General features: G+C 44.8%; 2 protein-coding genes across 13 annotated transcripts; one reads left to right on the top strand and one right to left on the bottom strand.

Moving 5' to 3' along the window:
- Nucleotides 1–832: 832 nt before the first annotated feature.
- ptpn1 (protein tyrosine phosphatase non-receptor type 1) lies at nucleotides 833–7908 on the bottom strand. Its single transcript, XM_040193022.2, has 9 exons — nucleotides 7375–7908; nucleotides 6208–6298; nucleotides 5039–5139; nucleotides 4618–4716; nucleotides 4360–4497; nucleotides 4045–4254; nucleotides 3737–3898; nucleotides 3451–3611; nucleotides 833–2788 (listed from the first exon to the last, which is right to left on the bottom strand). The coding sequence occupies exons 1-9, from the start codon at nucleotides 7429–7431 to the stop codon at nucleotides 2539–2541; spliced, it is 1269 nt and encodes a 422-aa protein (XP_040048956.2). The 5' UTR covers nucleotides 7432–7908; the 3' UTR covers nucleotides 833–2538.
- klhl12 (kelch-like family member 12) lies at nucleotides 6515–18190 on the top strand. Of its 12 annotated transcripts, none has more exons than XM_078088532.1 (17): nucleotides 7677–8287; nucleotides 8419–8477; nucleotides 8981–9207; nucleotides 9693–9846; nucleotides 10498–10715; nucleotides 11359–11508; nucleotides 11631–11745; nucleotides 11844–11950; nucleotides 12031–12226; nucleotides 12327–12485; nucleotides 13181–13279; nucleotides 13365–13551; nucleotides 14668–14790; nucleotides 15951–16023; nucleotides 16536–16732; nucleotides 17655–17888; nucleotides 17964–18190. In XM_078088532.1, exons 3-14 carry the CDS (start codon nucleotides 9025–9027, stop codon nucleotides 16000–16002), a joined length of 1743 nt encoding a protein of 580 aa, XP_077944658.1. In that variant the 5' UTR covers nucleotides 7677–8287; nucleotides 8419–8477; nucleotides 8981–9024; the 3' UTR covers nucleotides 16003–16023; nucleotides 16536–16732; nucleotides 17655–17888; nucleotides 17964–18190. The 12 variants fall into 12 exon arrangements, with proteins under 12 accessions (XP_077944703.1, XP_077944695.1, XP_077944678.1 ...); XM_078088526.1 differs by having other exon boundaries at nucleotides 16484–16732; XM_078088565.1 differs by having other exon boundaries at nucleotides 13181–13283.
- The last annotated feature ends 1425 nt before the right edge of the window (nucleotides 18191–19615 follow it).

Here is a 19615-nt window from a genome sequence, read left to right as displayed (position 1 = left end):
TCTTTCATAAAACAATGTTAGAATAAATATAAGAATTGTAGTTTTTTATTTGTAGCACAATACATCATCTCAGCGTTATTGGAAGCCGGTAGAGTTTGAACAAAATGTTTGTGGCAGTTTATATGCGGCCAATAGACAATAACTCAGTGACTCAGGCTTACTGTAAATAAGTGAGCAGACACCAGTTCCAAACAGAACACAAAATAAAGAGTGGGATGCAACAAAATCCAAAGGCTCCATGTCGGCCCATCAGGAACCAGCTCGTTTTACAGCCCAACAGCGCCGCCTGCTGGCGGCGTCCAAACAATTCACAGAGAATTATTAATACTCTGGAAGCTGGAAGAAGTTTCCAGTTCTTTTAGTGTAACAACTGTAACACGTAAATGTCTCGCTAACATCAGGTCGAAGTACTCATTATGCAATAATCATCATTACATCATTTGACTTTGTTGCTGCGGTATTGATGAGTACTTAAAAGGTTGAGAACATCATACTAGCTAGTATGTTATACAATAATACTTTATTTGTATTGTTTATTAAGTGATTGATTAGTTTTGTAATAACCTGCAGCAACTGGAACTGTCAAACAAATATAGAAGAGTACAAAACGCCATCTGGAAGATTTCCTGACGGCTGTGAAAATATTTTGGCCCCCTTCGTAAAGTAAACTAATGTTGGCTTTATAAATTATTTACACAAGTTTTACAAATATCTATAAACCATCACAGTCATTTGCTAAATGTTATGAGCACTATTACCATCGTCTAGGAGGGAGAAATAGAATGTGGTGGTAGATGTAAATGTTTCAGAAAAAACCTGCACAAATCAAAAGTAGACTTCATTTTTTTATTTAAAAATTAACACAAATGTAAATAAAAAAATACATGTTTTTGAGCTCAGTGTAAGTAGAAAAAAAGGAAAACCCGGCGCAATGGCTGCACGGTGCTGAGATTAAGTCCCTTGCTGAAGCTGAAAATAAAACATAAATCAAAAAATATATATATCGAATAAAGGTGTGTCCTTGTTGAGGACGTTTATACATTCTAAAAAAAAGTACAGCTGTCGGACTCACGTACTGAACTTTGTCGAGCCACAACAGGCAGACTGAATGCTAGCAGCTTAGCTAATCTCTTTTTAGGACAAACCTGTTGATTCACGAATGCAGCAATGCCAAAAAAAAAAAAAAGAAAAAAAAGAAAAGAGAAACGAATCATACAAAACAATATTGCCAGCTCAGGGCCGCGACGCCGCGGTCCGACGGTTCATTGCTACAGTGCATCGCTTTCATCCCCGTGCTGGTGTTGGATATTTGGTTTGCTCAAAAGACCCTGGTTCCCCGTTCAAACCCAACAGTTTGACAAAGCAAAGGGTGACACATGACACAGTAGGTATTTGCTTTATTGCTGGCGAAAAAAGGGGTCGGACGTTGGCCACTTTGTGTCTCAATCAGCCGGCCGTCTCGAGTGCAACTTAACACACGCAGTGAAAAGGTGTTATTCAGGCTGTGTTACACATTCTGCTGGCATTAAAAGACTCCGCACTATTCAGACCACTGCGACTTAAAACACTCGAATGGAGTTATTACCTTAGTCAAAATGCCTCAGGACGTTTTCCACTGTCAGTTTGTGAATGCCAAGCAAGCGGAGGAGGAGACAAACCGCCCCCCCTCGCCCTCCATTTGGTGTTTAAAAAGACTTTTTCTGTGTCATTGTGTCATCACCAGGGAGAGAAAACGGCGAGGGAATCGATGACCAAGAGGCAACTCTACATCTCACATTAGCCGTCCTAAAAAATGTTATATTATTATTTCTCACTGCGTCGATTTAACTGAAACATCAGTGGAAAGCTCCACTCGCACAAATGTCCATTCACACACACACACACACACACACACACACACACACACACACAGGATAAGCAGGCCTCTCGCTGACTAGTGAGGCCAGTTAATTCAATGCCCATCCCAGCATGCATCTCTCATCTAGTGGCACATGGTTACTTCACGTCCTTCGCCTTTCTGTCGGGTTTCGTATCGAACCGCAACAAACAGACAAAAAGCTTTACGTTCAAAAATCTGGCTCTATGATTTCTGATCAATCTGTGTACAGAAAAGAAAGAGCCGGTGGGGGAAAAAAAATAACATGTATTTGAATCCAAACGGACAACTTAGCAAGGGTTAAAATGGAAGAACTCAAACAAGTGTCATTTGGTAAATAAGAGAGGAGAAACAAATGAAACGGGCCATTCTTCCCGGTCCACCGAACAGGGGAGCAGGAAAACAAACTCCTTTTGGGTCTAAGTCAGCACGCAGATTAGGGAAGTGACACCTGAAAAACGAAAGGCCCTGAGCATTCACGGCGACGCAGCGGAAGAACGTTCGGGTGGTGAACGAGGAGCCCGGCGGCCCCTTTGCCCCCCCCCCTCCACGCCGCAGTTGTAAAATAAACGAGTGAACCCGAATCTGCCGAGGTCCAAATAAACCCCTCACTCGCAGAGTAAACCCAGAGAGGCGACAGAGAGGGGGAGGGAGGACGGGCATCAGTGGAAACAGGCCCGATAGCAGACGTAGGCACCTACAGCCAAGGCCGTGCACACGCACACGTTGGTTAGCAAGGGGGACCACGCTTCTGGCCTGGGGGGGCTTTCCTTTGGCTGCTGCTGCTGCTGCTGCTCCGTCTCTGGCTGCTGAGATGCCGTCGGGGCTTTGGGGGCGCGATGTTCGATGCCCTCGGGGGGAGGCTGGGGGGGAGCGGCGGGCCTCCTTCGCAGCTCCGGCTCTCGCGAGGACCTGAGCAGAGGAGGAAGGAATCAGGAAACAATTATTACCATAATATGTCAGATATACAAGGAATTTGACTTGGCGGTTGGTGCGTAGCATCAGACAATGCAGGGTAAAGTTTCCGTGTTCCCCGCCACGGCAGTTTGGTTTTAAATCGAGTTGGGACTTTTTAAGAGGACGCCACGGAGTTCAGACGGAACACAGACTAGTCGGGGTTTATTTGTCCCTCGATTTGGTGTTATGGAAATGGCCGGCACAATCGATCAAAAAACGCGATAAGACGCCGCTTAACGGACGTAAATGTGAAATCGTTTGAATCTACATTCCACGACACGACCGTGACACAGAGCACCGGATCATTGCGCCGTCATTGGTCAGCTTAGCATGATCAGACATTTCCCACTCGTTCCACAAACACTGTGGAAGTTAAGCGCCAGCTTGTGATGCAACGCCGACTTTCTGTTTACATTTTGATCGGACGGCACAACAGACGTTTCCTAGCAACAGCTTTGCACAGAACTAAACTTCTTACCAGTTTAGACGTTAATATTTAAATGACGCCACCATCAACCAGTTCAACTGGTCGAAAGCTTTAACAAGATATGTGTACCAACGGATTTATTAAACTACTAAACAAAGACATTTTCGGATATAATGTCGCGGACGGTTACCCCAGACTGTGGATCTCCTTCTGCTGGATGAGCTCATCATTTTCGGGGAAGAAGGATCGCTCGTTTTTGCCATTCTGAGGGTCTCTGGGCGGAGGAAGCGGAGGCGGAGGGGTGAACTCTGGAGGATCATCCTCCTCATTTGAGAGCTCTTTCAAGGACTCCTTGATCAAAAACAAAGTGCTCTTATTACACACAAATAAAGTGAAAACACAATTGACCAATTTCTTAAACTGAAAATGAAATGAACTGATTGAAATTGGGAAGCGGAACAGGGGGGAGCACTTGCCTGCAGAGATGTATCTCCCTTGATATACTTGGCACCTTCAATGACGGCGAGGTAGGAGAACCGAAGTTGATCCGCGGTCTGAATCAAGCCCATGCGATAGCGCCGCATCTCCAGCAGCACGTCGCGAATACGCACCGAAGACGGGTCCTTACGGATGGACATCTGCATCGCACAGCAAAAGCGCTCAGTGCACAGCCGTCTCCAGCTCTTAAATGGATTCATATATATATATATATATATATATATATATATATATATATATATATATATGACATCATGACACCTCAACAGCAGAGCTCTGTACACACCAATAGTAGGCACGTGTCCACGAGACAAAAGGTCCCGGAGCGTCCGATGCCGGCGCTGCAGTGCACCACCACTGGTCCCTGGTCGGAATTCAGACAACCCGACTTCTGCACCTTGAACAGGAAGTTGAGGAAGGAGGCGGGAGACTCCGGTACCCCAAAGTCGGGCCAGGTGGTGTAGTGAAAGTGTAAAACGTCCCGAGTCTCCTGAGTCTGTGACGGAGGATGAGACGTGCGGGGACAGAAGGGAGCGGGACGGAGCGTTAAAGGCCCGAAACGACAACCACTTTAAAACCGAAACGTAACAAAAAAACGTACCGAGAGATTTTCCAGCTCCAGCTGACGGACCGTGTAGTAAGACTTGATGTCCTCTGAAATGAGGGTGAGCTTGAAATTGGCATCTTCAAAGATAGCGTCCCTCTCCTCGCTGGCTGGCCAATATTGGGCACATTTAATCTAACAGTGAAACAAAGGGCATAAAGTCACACACAACACAGAGAGGAAAGCAACGAGGCCACGGGGCAAATAACGGGGGGGGGGGGGGGGGGCAAAGTCAGGAAAGGAGCCCCTGCTTACAGATCCTTTCTCTATGACACGGTTCAGCATCACGACACCGCGGGTCCTCTGCTGCCACACCATCTCCCAGAAGTTCCCACATGTATTTGGAAGGGGTCCCTGCAAAAAAAAAAACTATCTATTTAAAGTTCTCAACTTAATATGTTTTATTAAGTTTATTCCACCTATTAAGATTGTTTTAATAAATTACTATTTATTACACCAATTTCTTCTTTCATGCTGCTTTCACTTGCGCGTTCCCACAGGAGGATTCGATTAGTCAAATAACTTAATAAAGACCCGCTGTTGTAAACCATCTGTGAAATCGAACCTTCTTGAAGGATGCAAAAACATGTTGACTGAACCGCGTTCCACCGACGGGTGTTTCTATTAACGTCTCAGCCCTGAATGCATCGATGAAGGCGTTCTGACTCCAGCTCACCTGAGTGAGGATGTATTTCCTCTGCGCCTCCTCCACCGTTATTAGGCTGGCATTGATGTAGTCATTCGTTCCCAGCTGCAGACATATTCTGCTGTGGTCAACTTCGGGGGGGGGGGGACGAAAAGAAGAAACGTTGGATGTTTTTAACGTGACACAACGCTCAGCTGAGCTCAAGGTGGCCGCCTTCCAACGAGGCACCTCGGCTTGATAACGAGGTGGATGACGTCGAACTTTTCTTTATCTCATTTATCGCACGAAAAGGGCATTTAGGCGTAAAAAAAAAAAAAGATACCAGCGTGAACACGTTTCGGGCCACAGATTTGGACACGCTTGACGGCACAAATACAGTAAATATTTGCATAGATTATTCAGTGTGAAAAAGAGGAAACTGTAAAGTTCAGCTGTCGAATCGGGAAGTTGTAGTAGAAGACGGGTACGACGCTGCAGATAGTCTTACATGAAAAGACACACTTGTAGTTAATGGCAGTTGTATATAACAACACACACATGTTGTGTTTCTCACGTTTACAAAGTGTGTGATTAGACAGCAGAAAAGATGCTTGCTTGAATTGTGATTAAAATCTACTGAGATACGTACCGATGGATCTTACAGATTATCGACTTCAACTCGTTGTATAGTGTTTACTTGTCCGACCGCGTTGTTGGTTTAAGATCATCGGAACAAATTGGTGCGATTATTGTCCTTTGTCTCCGGTTGTTTTATCATTTGTGCCGGGAATTTGGGAGCAGGTTTTCTGTTGCACTAACCGACATAACACACACTGATGCCGTTAGCTGTCACGAAGGTTATATAAAAGCCAGCCTATAGAAGACAATTATCATGTTGTTATTGTCATGTAGCCACACCTACACGTACAATTAACAACCGTCACAAATCCACGGACAAGAGGTCAAAAGTTATGAACTGGAAGTCACATCCTTTGTGACGTCAATCCGCAGTGGTGCAACCCTCGGGGCCATTGTGTAATACTGACATTGTGTTATTTCAAATGACTGAGGTCAAACATCACTGAGCTGTTTGTATAACACTCAACTGTGCAAGACCCGCTTGATGCGTCCAACAGTAAGTCACAACTGGCCGGTGTTTGAACGTGACACAGCAGATTAGAGAGAACTATTTTAAACAGCGGAAGCAGTTCCGTACTCACATGGGCTCACATCTCTGTAGCGGTTGCGATTCTTGTTTTCAGGCAACTTGGCGACTTTGCAGGGGAGTTCACACGACTGCTGGCGAATCTCCTGCGGCAGAATAAAAAGAAAATAGAACGACGTCAACACAAACGAAGAAGAAGAAAAAAAAGGTCTGACGTCACATAGGCCGCGTCTCCGTGGTCGTTAGGCGCTTTGCGAGCTTTCAATAAGGCAATAGCGCTTAAAGGGGTGTTGTTCCTTCCTTTATTGAAAACAATTCTATGAATTTTGAAAACAAAACAAGAGAAGAAGAAAAAAAACTCCTGAAAAGTGGTGTGCTGGTGTGTGGGTGGCGGTGCAGGCTGCCTGTTCAACCTGTGAGTGCACCCACTCGGCTGAAGAAACTGAAAATATAATAACAACACCGGATCCACACTCGGAGGAGATTTTGAACAAGAAACTGTGGCGTAACCATAAAGAAAGAATCCAAGGTACAGATGCAGCACTTTTACTTTGTTTGTGTACAAGTACTCGTCCTGAATAGCATGCTTATATTTAAAGCAAATTAGTTCTGTTTACATCGGGTACACTGCACATTGAGGTTAATAATGCAGAATATGAGCCAACTCCTGTATCGTGACGCATTATTATGGGTCAATTGCTTATTACAGGGGAAGTTTATAAGTAGTTGAAATTAGCTCCACATGTACCGGTGATGCTTCCACCAGCATCAAATAATCATAATCCGGTTACAGGTCGTCCTGACGTGAGTCATTCTCCACGATGAGGACTTTATTAACACATGAGCCGACAACGTGTAACTTTAAACACAACATGTTTTAACTGTGTGGAGTTGGTGTTCTTACTCGAGTAAAAGATCGGAGTACTTCCCCAACACGGACTCCTCGATGTACAAATGTATTCATTTGACAACAATGTAACTGTTTGTTTGTTTTGGAGGGGGGGCGGGGGGGTCGATGGGGGAGGGAGGAGGGGGGGGGGCCTCAGGCATATACACATCAATCATCGGATTGATCCGAGCAGGCACAACATGGACTGAACTAACAGGCTTACAACAAACGATAGACGCCGCAAGCCTCGTGTGCTTCGGACACCGTTTGCCCTGAAAGCGGGCCGCGTCCACCGGGGCTGTGCCGGGGGGCGGGGGCGGGGGGGGGTCCTACCTGGTAGATGGCGTTCCAACTCCCGTTTTCATCGATTTCCCGAAACTCGGCTTCCATTGCTGACAGTCCAGCTGCCACTCCTTCTTCTTATTCTTCTTCTTCTTCTACTACTATTTCCTCAAACATGTACAACCGAAGCGCCCCTCCACCCCCCTCGGGGATTAAACAATCGGTACTCTAAACACTGTCCTGCTGTCGCTGCCGATTGTTCCGTGGATGTCCTGTGATTCTCGGTGCGGCTGCATGAATTACCGTGTTCCCTCTGTCGGCCTGCTGCGAGCGGAAACACGCCGCTGGCTCCTCCCACTGCGCGTCACCGCGCTGGCTGGAAGAAGAAAAAAAAGACAGGAAGAAAGGCACGTCTGTTTGCGCGTTCGCGTTAGCGCGTGGATGTGTGTGCGTGTTTAAAATGTTGTAACCCACACGGCGGTTTTCCGCGTGTGTGGATGGAGATTTTTATTTCGTCGACAACTTTATATGTCAGAAAGAGCATTTCTGGCAGACCGGCGGTGACTAGCGGAAGTCGTCTTGTGTAGCGAACGTGACGCGTCCTCTTCCGGGAGCGCGCGCGTACACACACGCACGTAATGGTCTGTTTACGTCCAATCTGTGGAGTCTCTCTGCTGCTGTGACCTGCTGCAGTTCAGTCCACCAAATTTTCATAGCTGGTTAAAACTCGTGCCGGGGACGATATGAAATTATCCTTTGGGGCGTTTTGGACGTAGCTGTCTTTAAGCAGGGTCGTATAGCGTGACCTACCAGGGGTCATCATGGATTAGCTGTAGTTCAGAGGCGTTTCTCCAGCCAAGTGGGACTGACAGCAGGAACTGGGACAAGGGACTTTAGTGCTACTAACGTTAGCTAGCAACGCTACATAGCTACACGTTTTGAGTCGGCTTCCCTGCTGCGACAGGTACTGCGCGCGTTCCTGACAAGTTGTTGTGTTTGTGTGTCGCTCGGTGTGTGTGTGTCGCTCGGTGTGTGTGGTCCTCCTCCGGCCGTCGGCTCACTTTGTCCGCCCGCGTGTTCCCTGTTGTTGTGCAGCGTCGGCGTTAGCCTCCGGCTGGCTGCTGCTGGCTAACGTGTAGCCCAGTCTTTTAACGGTAAGTTGCATTAGCACTACCACGATCTCCTGCATTCAAACATGTTAAGAAAGTAACACTCAGTTATTAGAATCATAAATGATTCAATTCAATTTGAGAATTGAATCAAGAAAATCTTAACGAGCTGACTACATAAAATAGCTATGAAGTGTAATGTTGTCCTTTAACATGGATTGGAAATCTCAAACATTGGAAATATTCAATTTAGACACCTCAAACGGCAAATTATATTCAGCCCCTGAATATACTTTGCATCTTTGTTTCCCCGCCTTTCTAACTTTCTAACGTCACATCTAAAATGTCCATTGTTTCTATGAGCATGCAACACAAGCTTGAATCCGTCACACAGTTACATATATAGCTTGAATCCGTCACACAGTTACATATATATATATATATATATATATATATATATATATTACACACTCAAACACTGACCAAAGGATGACAGAGACGTAAGTGCTGCATGTTGTGTTGTGACGCTCGTTCTCTCTCGGTTTTAGATTCCCGGAGTAGTTTGAGATCCTTGAGAGATTCTCCAGGCAACATGGCGCCCAAAGACATCATGACCAACTCTCATGCCAAATCCATCCTCAACGCCATGAACTCCCTTCGCAAGAGCAACACACTCTGTGATATCACTCTGAGGGTGGAGAACGCAGATTTTCCCGCTCACCGGATTGTTCTGGCCGCCTGCAGCGACTACTTCTGTGCCATGTTCACCAGCGAGGTAAGAGTAAAACCGCGTCAATGCTTAGTAGATAACATAATGTATAAATAAGAAGAGAACGATATCTATTCCCGGGCGTGGAAAAAAAAAAGAGGAAAATATCTACATAAGATCTGCAGATGAATCACTTGTTGTTTAGCTTCTCCGACAGAATTTTATTTCTGCATTATCACAAATATTTACAGCATCCTCCTGTTCCTAGAACGCTGATTCAGAAAAAGGAAAAAATAATAACTAACCAAAATACCTAGGAGAATGAAGAAATCCTTCACACAGGACAGATATGCAACAGGTGTCGTGGAAACCAACAAGTAAAAGGACAGAATAGACAATCAGGATGAAAAATATAGTCCGTAAACACATATGAAGACAATGCTTGTTTTTACTAAAACAATAAAGTTAGTGAGACAATTCTCGATAACACCCAATGCACGTGACTTATCCCTAAATGAGATTCTTCTAACTCTGTGTTTTTGGCTCTGCAGCTGGCAGAGAAGGGGAAATCTTTTGTCGACATTCAGGGTCTCACTGCAGCGACTATGGAGATCTTGCTGGACTTTGTGTACACAGAGACGGTGCTGGTCACAGTGGAGAACGTACAGGAACTGCTCCCTGCAGCGTGCCTACTGCAGCTCAAAGGTAGGTGAAGAAGTGTGGCCATACCTTTATTTGACAACTGTGTGTGCTTAAGTCTGCTGATATCGTTGTGAGTCTAGGCAAAGCGTATGTGCACATCTTATCAGGCATTTCATTTAGTTACAGCAAACAAAAGGTCTCGGAAGGTGTTAAAAAGGTTCAAATAATTTTTTATTTTTTCTAACGTCCTAAATATGGCATCTTGCCTGCTGTGTAGTATTGTAAGTTATAAAATGTTTGCATGCTGTGGGGAGACGCTACAATTAAAACGTGATTGCTGCGACAGTAAAATGTGTTTGTGGGATGTTGTTTAATCCTTTTTAGTGGAGTTTCAGTCGCCACAAACCAGGGATTTCATTGTAAAAATAAATCCAATAAAATAAAAAGGACACTTTCATTGAAGCCTTCTGTTTATTGTAAAAGTATGAAAAAGGTGACATCATCAATTATTCCCAAACTTTGGTGAGTAGTAGTAATTATCATAATACGTGTTATTCAAAAAGGTCTTGAAATAGTCTGACATGTATCTAAATTAATCTAAATCTTTCCAATAAAATTGCTTCGGCATTTCCAAATTGAGTCAATCCACATCTGGTTGAATTTGAACCATGCGTAAAGTGTTAAGTGTATAGAATGCGTCTTTCTTTTCTTCAGGGGTGAAAAGAGCGTGTTGTGACTTCTTGGAGGGTCAGCTGGATCCATCCAACTGCCTCGGGATCCGCGACTTTGCCGAAACTCACAACTGCCTCGACCTGATGCAGGCGGCCGAGCTCTTCTCCCAGAAGCATTTCTCTGAGGTGGTTCAGCATGAGGAGTTCATGCTGCTAAGCCAGGCAGAAGTTGAAAAGCTCATAAAATGTGATGAAATCCAGGTATGCAAGCCGGGTGTCATGAGGTTTGAGTCCGTGTGGTTGTTTACAAGATGCTTCCGATCTGCTGTCAATGAGTGACGATCAAGACAAATGCAGCAGCTATAATGTTAGAATCAGTGTTCTATGTGCCTGAAAAGCGGGTTAACTGACTTTCACAGCTTTCACGTTGTTTTTCAAACAACTGAGTGCGTAAAGAAGAAAGCAAGCACCAACCTGCAGTATTCTGACCCCCCCCCCCCCCCCACCTAATTCCATTCGGTTTGCGGATTGAGCTGACAAAGAAATTGCAGTGAAGAAAACCGTATTTAAGTTTTCCCTTCTGCTCAGCAAACCACACACCTTGCTTTATGAAAACATGGTTATTATAATCAAATGATTTATAGATCATCGCATCTCTCGAATGGTTTCTCCTGTCACTTTTGTTGTTTTAAGAATAAAACGTAACCATACACGTGAGCCACTGTCACGCATAATTTGGCCCCAGTAGAAACTAGGTGTTGTCCTCCTCGTGTGAGGAATTCACGGCCCGTTTCCGCAGCCTGCATTGTTCCACGTTGGGCACAAATAACTGCAGTTGCTTCAGTGTGTATTTCCGCGCCTCAACGTGGCCGCACCTCCTCTGACCGGTGCTGTCTGCACGCAGGTGGACTCGGAGGAGCCGGTGTTTGAGGCCGTGCTGAACTGGGTCAAGCACAACCGAAAAGAGCGCGAGCCGTACCTGCCGGACATGCTGGAGTTTGTCCGGATGCCGCTGCTGACCCCCCGCTACATCACAGATGTCATTGATGCTGAGGTGAGCCGGGCGACAAGACAGCGGCTTGTTGTTGTGCGCAATCACCCGACGAGCTTGGATTATCTGATGAAATGTCTTATCACGGTAACCACCATAATTATGCAAGTTCTGACTTGTTGTAGCCCCTCATTCGGTGTAGCCTGCCATGTCGAGACCTCGTCGACGAAGCCAAGAAATTCCACTTGAGACCGGAGCTGAGGAGTGAGATGCAGGGCCCACGCACACAAACTAGATTAGGTGGGAATCATTTCTCTAGTAGCGCTTCTGCTGTGAGCTTTCCTCCCGTACAACCGCTGTAACTAGAAACGGTTGTTTTGTGTTTATTTTTTTTCCAGGTGCCAAAGAAGTGCTGTTGGTCATCGGCGGGTTTGGCAGCCAGCAATCGCCAATCGACATTGTTGAGAAATATGATCCGAAAACACAAGAATGGAGCTCTCTTCCCGTGAGTACTGGAGCCCCTCAGACGTCCTGGCGTTTTCTATCCCGAGTGGGTCCGGCTAACGCGGACCGCCTCTCCAACAGAACATCGCACGGAAGCGGCGCTACGTCGCCACGGTGTCGCTCCACGACCGGGTGTACGTGATCGGAGGCTACGACGGCCGGTCGAGGCTCAGCTCGGTGGAGTGCCTGGACTACACGGCGGACGAGGACGGGGTTTGGTACACCGTCGCCACCATGAACGTGCGCCGGGGCCTCGCCGGGGCCACAACGCTCGGAGGTGAGCGGGACGACTCGACGGCTTCGGCAACGATTGCAGCTTTTTGAATGAGTGATTTGTTATCTCTCAGGAGGTACTTGATATTTTCTGCTCTTTGCAGACATGATCTATGTTGCCGGGGGCTTCGACGGCAGCCGGCGTCACACCAGCATGGAGCGTTACGACCCAAACATTGACCAGTGGAGCATGCTGGGAGATATGCAAACGGCTAGAGAAGGAGCGGGTCTAGTGGTGGCGAGTGGACTTATATACTGTCTAGGTATGGACAAACCTACCAGGCGATCATTTATGATTTTATTTTTGTCATCAATCAATGAACTCATTTTCTAACCTATGATTAGTTTTGTCTATGATGTGCTTATTGTGGCGTCTTCAAATTGAACGTTTTATTCGACCATGGGTCCTTTCGAAGCAGCAACACAATTTCCTGAGGTGTAGGACTCATTTAATTTGCGTGTTTTGTCAATACAATCCTCCAAAACCCAAATATATGTAATTGACATCACATATGGCAGAAAACCAAAACAGAAAAATACACACTGAGTTCTTTCTTTCTTGGTGATCCCTCTCATGAACCTTTGACCTCTAGACTAACCGATCGATCCCTTAGTCCATCTTCTTGCTGTCTGTCAAACACGATCGCCTAACAGTCGCACAGAGGGCGAGGGGGGGTCAAAGGGGACATTCCCCCAGCGTCTGGTTCCTGTTCAAATTCCTTTCTGCAGGGGGTTCTTCTGATTGGACAACACAAACCTCCCTGATGTGTATTAAATTGATGATTTTTCTATATTCTAGTTAGTGATAAATACTAAACCACGAATGAGTTGAAGATACTTTGAATGTCTCACAAGGGATTAATCCACCAACTCCCAACACAACTAACAGATTGTGGCATTTTCGCTCAAAAAGTCAATCTGTCAATAGATGTCCTCGTGTTCCTGCGTCTCCTCACAGGTGGATATGATGGGCTGAATATCCTGAATTCAGTGGAGCGGTACGACCCTCACACGGGTCACTGGACGAGTGTTACCCCTATGGCCACCAAGCGGTCAGGTAGGTAAGAAAACAGAATGCCCTCAAATGTGCCGGCCGGCCGCGTGCGTTGCTTTTCCGCCTGAGAGCTTCCGACTGCTTTCAGGCGCTGGCGTGGCTTTACTCAACGACCACATCTACGTCGTGGGAGGCTTTGATGGTGTTTCGCACCTGGACTCGGTCGAGGTCTACAACATCAGAACCGACTACTGGACCACCGTCGCCAGCATGACGACGCCTCGGTGTTACGTCGGAGCGACGGTCCTCAGGGGACGCCTCTACGCCATCGCCGGGTAACAAACAACGTGCCTCCTTCTGGGACGGTTTAGAGGATCAGTTTAGACTTTCACTCGCATGTTGCAAGTCGCAAGAAGCGGATAGCCTGGCAAAATCGGGAACGAAATTCACGTGTGGAAAATGTATCCACATTTTGACCAAAACGAAGATAAAGAGGCCTCAATTAGTCAAATCAATAATAGCGAAAAAACAGGCTCAACTCGCGACATGATCAGGTGCTCCGACCCAGCAAGTCACTTGATTGGCCGATCAAATACACGCCAGAGGACATTCCTGCTGGATTACTTTGTAACATAAATGCCCTCGTCACATTACATTGTATTTATTTAGCAGACGCTATCAAAAGCAACTATTTGGGTACAGCTCCAGCAAATCTGCAGTTCTACTTCAAGGAGATAAGAGAGCAAAGAAAGAAGGAAGACGCTTTGTTGTTCTATACTTTGGTCCCAGGTGCAAGCGGGACAGCAGAGTCATTGTGAGGATTTCTGGCGTCTGATGAGCCTTCAGCCTGGTTGATCTGTCACTCAAACTGCACTACGTGGTTCTTGTTCCTTCACACTTTAATTCTGAACTCGGATCCGTAGCTTGGATCTAATTTTTTGGTTTCACTGTTAGTTCAGACAGTGAACATGGAACCGTGTTTACGGTTTCATTTAAAAGTTCCATTTCAAATGGTGAAGATGTGAAAAGAGAGCAAAAGTTTGACTTTGAATGAATTGTGACAAATGCCGAACTAGAGGGACGTAAGAGTTGCCTAAATTCACACACATCTTTTCGGACTGACATCTGAAATACTAGTTGAAACTATAAAAGGGTCCCAATTTAAAAATAAACTAATGAAAACCTCTTTAGAACGGGATCTTTGTTACAGACGGGGAATCATTACAGCAATTAAAACCTGTTTTGGTGTCCAAATGAGCACATTATTATTTCCAAGCAGGGGTAATGGGATTGTAAACCTATCCCTTCATGTCTCTGTATTTTAACACTTATACTCTTGTTATCTGATAAATCTTTAGCATTGTGGCACATCGTTATCGACAGACGGCCACCGATCATCCCGTTAAGACTCCCAGCTCACCTCCGTTTGACTCCCGTCTCTCCGTCTCCAGGTACGACGGGAACTCTCTCCTCAGCAGCATCGAATGTTACGACCCGGTCATCGACTCCTGGGAGGTCGTCACGTCGATGGCGACGCAGCGGTGCGACGCCGGCGTCTGCGTCCTGCGAGAAAAGTGAGCTTTGCCGACGGGAGCACGGCCAGCTGGACTTTGCTGAAATGCCACTTTAGACGGCGCCAAACAAGGGGAGACGTTTGTTGGCCAGTATGCAAATAGGGACTCTGTTTGGGCCTCGCCTGCTGGGAGGGGGGGGGGGGGGGGCTGTGCGGTGCAGCTCGGCGGTAGAGTTCACCTCTGACGAGCCCACCGCCGCATGCATGCATGGCTCTCCGCTGGAACTTGTCGCTGTCGCAAACCTGTGAGATTATTTTTTCAGTTTGTCTTCAAAGTGCAATATATTTCTACTCATCACAACAACAACAAAAAAGAAGAAAAACAAAAAAGATGGAGTTGATTTGGACTCCGGTTGCTGCTATATGCCTTATGACTTTGGCCTACATCAAACAATGAACATCCGTGTTGCCTCCCATTTGACTGTGACGAGTTACAGTACGTCGGCTCATTATCGAGTGCACTCATTTGGCCACGACGAGGTCGTCAGTAATTTCAACCATTTTTTGTAATTTCTTCCGTAAACAGTGCTTTTAGATTCATATCGCTTTCATACAGAAGGTTTAATACTTATCGTTGCTCTCAAAATATATATTTAGAGATCAATATTGTTTTAGAAAATGACTGAATTGTACCAGTTGATTATTTTGTCCCTAAAGAATCACTTTTAAGTTTGAGGTGCATGTGATTGTTCCTTTTCTTTTCTTCCTCCACTTTTAAACCTGGAAATGTACATGTAGGACAAACAAAGTCCACAGAACATTGTCGCCTGGGAAGTGAATAAACACTGATAACTGAGGCGTTTCGTCCTCTCAGTATGTAATCACCTGACCGGTGAACAAGCGGCGCTCATGTCGTCCGCTGAGTCAGCGGCATCGCGCTCCACATCCACACGCAAAAGACCACATTCAACCAACTACACAACGAAATAGTGTCTAAATGCCTCTTAATTACTAGTTTGCCTTCTGATGAAGACTGTTTGACACCATGAGGTAATAATTGTGGCTCAGATATTGAAAGAAATGCTTTGAAATGTGGTACAAGCATTTATGTTTCCTTTAGAATAAAGTAATTACTTTTGTCATCCTCTGACGTTTCATGCAGCACAATCATCCGCTCGCAACGTTAATTTGTCCAACACTTGTTGTGCTTCTTTGTCGCAGACGGCAACAGGATCACCAAACTAATAATGCTGCTGAAAGAATTCCACCATAAACAAGTTTATCAGAATAGAAAGTACGTTTACACGTTGACCAAATAATCAATGAATAAATGTTACCATCTTCTGTACTTTTGCGATTTTGAAAATTGTAAAATCGTATCACCAGCTATAAATATAACTGCTATATATGAATCATTTATGTTAGACATACAAGGAATCTGACATGGCGGTTGGTGCATAACATTGGACAGTAAGACAATTAGCTCAATGGTAAATTTACAAATCATTGATTAGATTAATTTTGACAATTACATTTTCAGAACTTTATCTACCACAGTATTCATTAATCACTGAAATCAAACATACAAAGTGGGTGAATACTAAATGAATCCTTTAAATGAGTAAACTACTAAAAGAACACAACTATTCCTATTCTTAACCACCTGTATATTGGATCATTTTAAGGTTCTGTTGAGACGTTTCATGGAAAAAACATAATGAAAATCCGAATGGGACTCGTGTTCTACCTTACAGCACAAAGTCAATATGCATTCTCCTCTCCGACTGTCCCGCCTAATGGTGCCAGTTACAAGACGTCCCAAACAGAGTGACCGAAACAACATTTCGAGGAGGAGCAGCAGCTTTCTCACCCGCGTCACACAGACACACACGCACACACCAGGTGAGTGTGTGTGCAGCTATAAAGAGCGGCGGTGATGGGAGGAGACTCTGCTGGTCCCGGATCAGTGTGGAGGAAGGTCTCAGTGTCCTGCAGCAAACATGGTAAGATAATTACAGTTTACTAGAAATGTCGAAAAAAGGGTTTAGTTGGTTTTGTTGGAACTGTTGCATTATCAGTGCATGCAGCATTTACTTCTGAAATAAATCTTTAGTATTTAGCTGCTTAATCTGCAGGGAAATCATACGTGTTTTATCCAAAACCTCCCCTGAGCTCTGGCAGCGTGGACTGATTCAGGTATTTGTGTTAACATACATACAAATTTGAAGTCTCAAATGTTATTTAATCATCTGCTCTAATTTTGGGTGTAGAACGTTTTACGAGTTATAATCACTGCCAAAAGCTTCTTAATCTTCATCCTCAGACCCTCAGAAGTGAAGTTGTTTGTTTTCTTGTCATTAAAGTGTGTATTCCCAACTAATCTTTCAAATATCACTCAACAGCCAAAAAATGAAAAACTTGGTCGATGGTTTCCCTTCAGGGAAAACAAAACTAACATGTTCAAACAGACCTGCTGGAAAGCCTTAAAGCTGTTGAGTGTTCCCCTTCTGTTTGTTACTTGGTTTACTCGTAATAAATGTAAAATCGAAAAGTGGAATTGCAGCCACTTCATTTTTTTTTTTTTTACCTAATTAAAAAAAAAAAAAAGTTTAAAAACATGGAACATTTTGGTTCCAATTCTGTTTCCTCTCGACCGGTGGAAATAGTGCCATTTACAGAAAAGCCTTCACAACTATTGCATTGATCGCATTAAATGAATTCACGATGCCCAGAGGATCCATCCTTATGACCTTTGTTATCCTGTATCTTCCCCTCTAGCGCCATCATCAGGTCAAAATGTAGACGCATTCAACATCTCAATGACATGACCGTTGAAATTACTTTTAACTGCACACAACAATGCACTTTTCTTTGGTACGTATATTTAAAATATCATTATTCTAATTTCTCCAACCGAACGTCCAGCTGTTCTCTGTGCAGAGAGAGTGCATCTGTGTCCACGTGGGCCAGACAGGGAACGCCTGCTGGGAGCTCTTCTGCCTAGACCCGTTCAGCAGTTTCTTCGACACCGGGAGCTCCGGGCTCCACGTTCCCAGGGCGGTCTACGTGGACCTGGAGCCCACCGTGGTTGGTGGGTTGTCCCCGGGTTTATTTTTATTTTCCTCATGAAGTAGCGATTGGTGCCCGACTGGCTTTAAGGTGAGTAACCTTGTGAAGGTAAGAAGTGTGGTTTGAGATTCTCCATCTTTCTAATCATTCTCTTCTACTCAACAGGCATCAACTACCAGCCTCGCACTGTAGTTCCTGGTGGAGATCTGGCCAAGGTCCAGAGGGCTGTGTGCATGCTGAGCAACACCGTGGAAGTAACAATTTCACATATGTTCTGTGTGTCTTACAAAATACCGTTCACCAAATTAATAACCTAATAACCATCAGTCAGCTTTGGACTAAAAAAGACAATGTACTGAATTGTGTTTTTAAAATAAAGTTGGACATGAAAACTGTGAGGGATGCCGTGTGCTAAGGTGGTCAAAGACGACATCATGTCGACACCATGACACTTGAGTCGTTCAGTGAAGAAACGCAAAAACAATGCTTCATCTTACATTTTAGTTCAGTTCATTTTATTGTGGGGGCGGCACGGTGGCGTGGTGGTTAGCACTGTTGCCTCACAGCAAGAAGGTCCTGGGTTCGATTCCGCCCAGTGGCCTTTCTGTGTGGAGTCTGCATGTTCTCCCCGTGTCTGCGTGGGTTCTCTCCGGGTTCTCCGGCTTCCTCCCACAGTCCAAAGACATGCTCTGGGGATCAGGTCAATTGGGGACTTTAAATTGCCCGTAGATGTGTGAATGTGAGTGTGAATGGTTGTCTGTCTCTGTGTGGCCCGGCCCTGCGATTGGCTGGCGACCAATCCAGGATGTACCCTGTCTATCGCCCGAAGTTGGCTGGGATGGACTCCAGCCCCCCCGCGACCCTGTGTGCAGGATAAGCAGTTTGACAATGGATGGATGGATTTTATTGTGATCAAGGAACGGTAGAAACATAAAAATAGGTAAAAGACTGATTTCCATTGAGGTTCTTGATTTAAATACAGCATTGGTGAATTGTATAATTTGATGTAATCCATTTTTCTGCTAGTTTATGCTTCTGCTCCAATATATTTTAAAGGAAAATATTATGCTTTTTACCCCCATACATTGAATAGATACTTGTTACTTTTCAGATTCAAATTTTAAATGTAAAATACATGATGCCAAGTGGTATTTAAAACAGTTGAAAATGAGCTCTACGTTACAACTAAGTTACAAAATTAAAGCACCGCTTACTAATTCATCAATAATCCCAAAACACTGACAGATGCCTTTCTGCATAATGAGTAATTTTAGTGTAATACTTTAAGTACACTGTGTTGCTAAAAAGGAATTTTCTTCATTCAAATTTGGAAAGGAGTAATCTAATTTAGCATGCGTGAGATTGCTACTTTTGCTTAGGCAGGGAATTTGATGCATTATACACTACGTATACAAATTAACTTAGACGATTCCAAGTCTCCCATAAGTGGTTTTCTGACGCTGAACTATATCAAATCGTCATTTTTCTCAAATCGCATGAAATCATCCGACAAAGTGCGTGTGAATGTGCAGCAGCAGACGTTATAGGACTACGAGAAGCATCCAATCACAGGGCGGCCTATTTACGCAACGAGTCCCGGCAGCAGCGAAGGTGTCACCTGAACATATTCATCCGCGTGAAAATGTAAACAGTAGACGTTGTACAAAAAAAGAGACTTGTTTTTCACATGTTATAATGTAATATTTCTCAACAGTGCATCGCGATAAACTATTTGCAATGTATTCATCGTTACATGCATTGTACTGAATATCAAGAATCTATAATTTAGAATGTAATCTCCACTCGGCTGACATCGC

This window comes from Gasterosteus aculeatus, chromosome 2, assembly GCF_964276395.1.
Source record: "Gasterosteus aculeatus chromosome 2, fGasAcu3.hap1.1, whole genome shotgun sequence".
Taxonomy (NCBI): domain Eukaryota; kingdom Metazoa; phylum Chordata; class Actinopteri; order Perciformes; family Gasterosteidae; genus Gasterosteus; species Gasterosteus aculeatus.
This window is presented reverse-complemented; position numbering and strand designations above follow the sequence as displayed.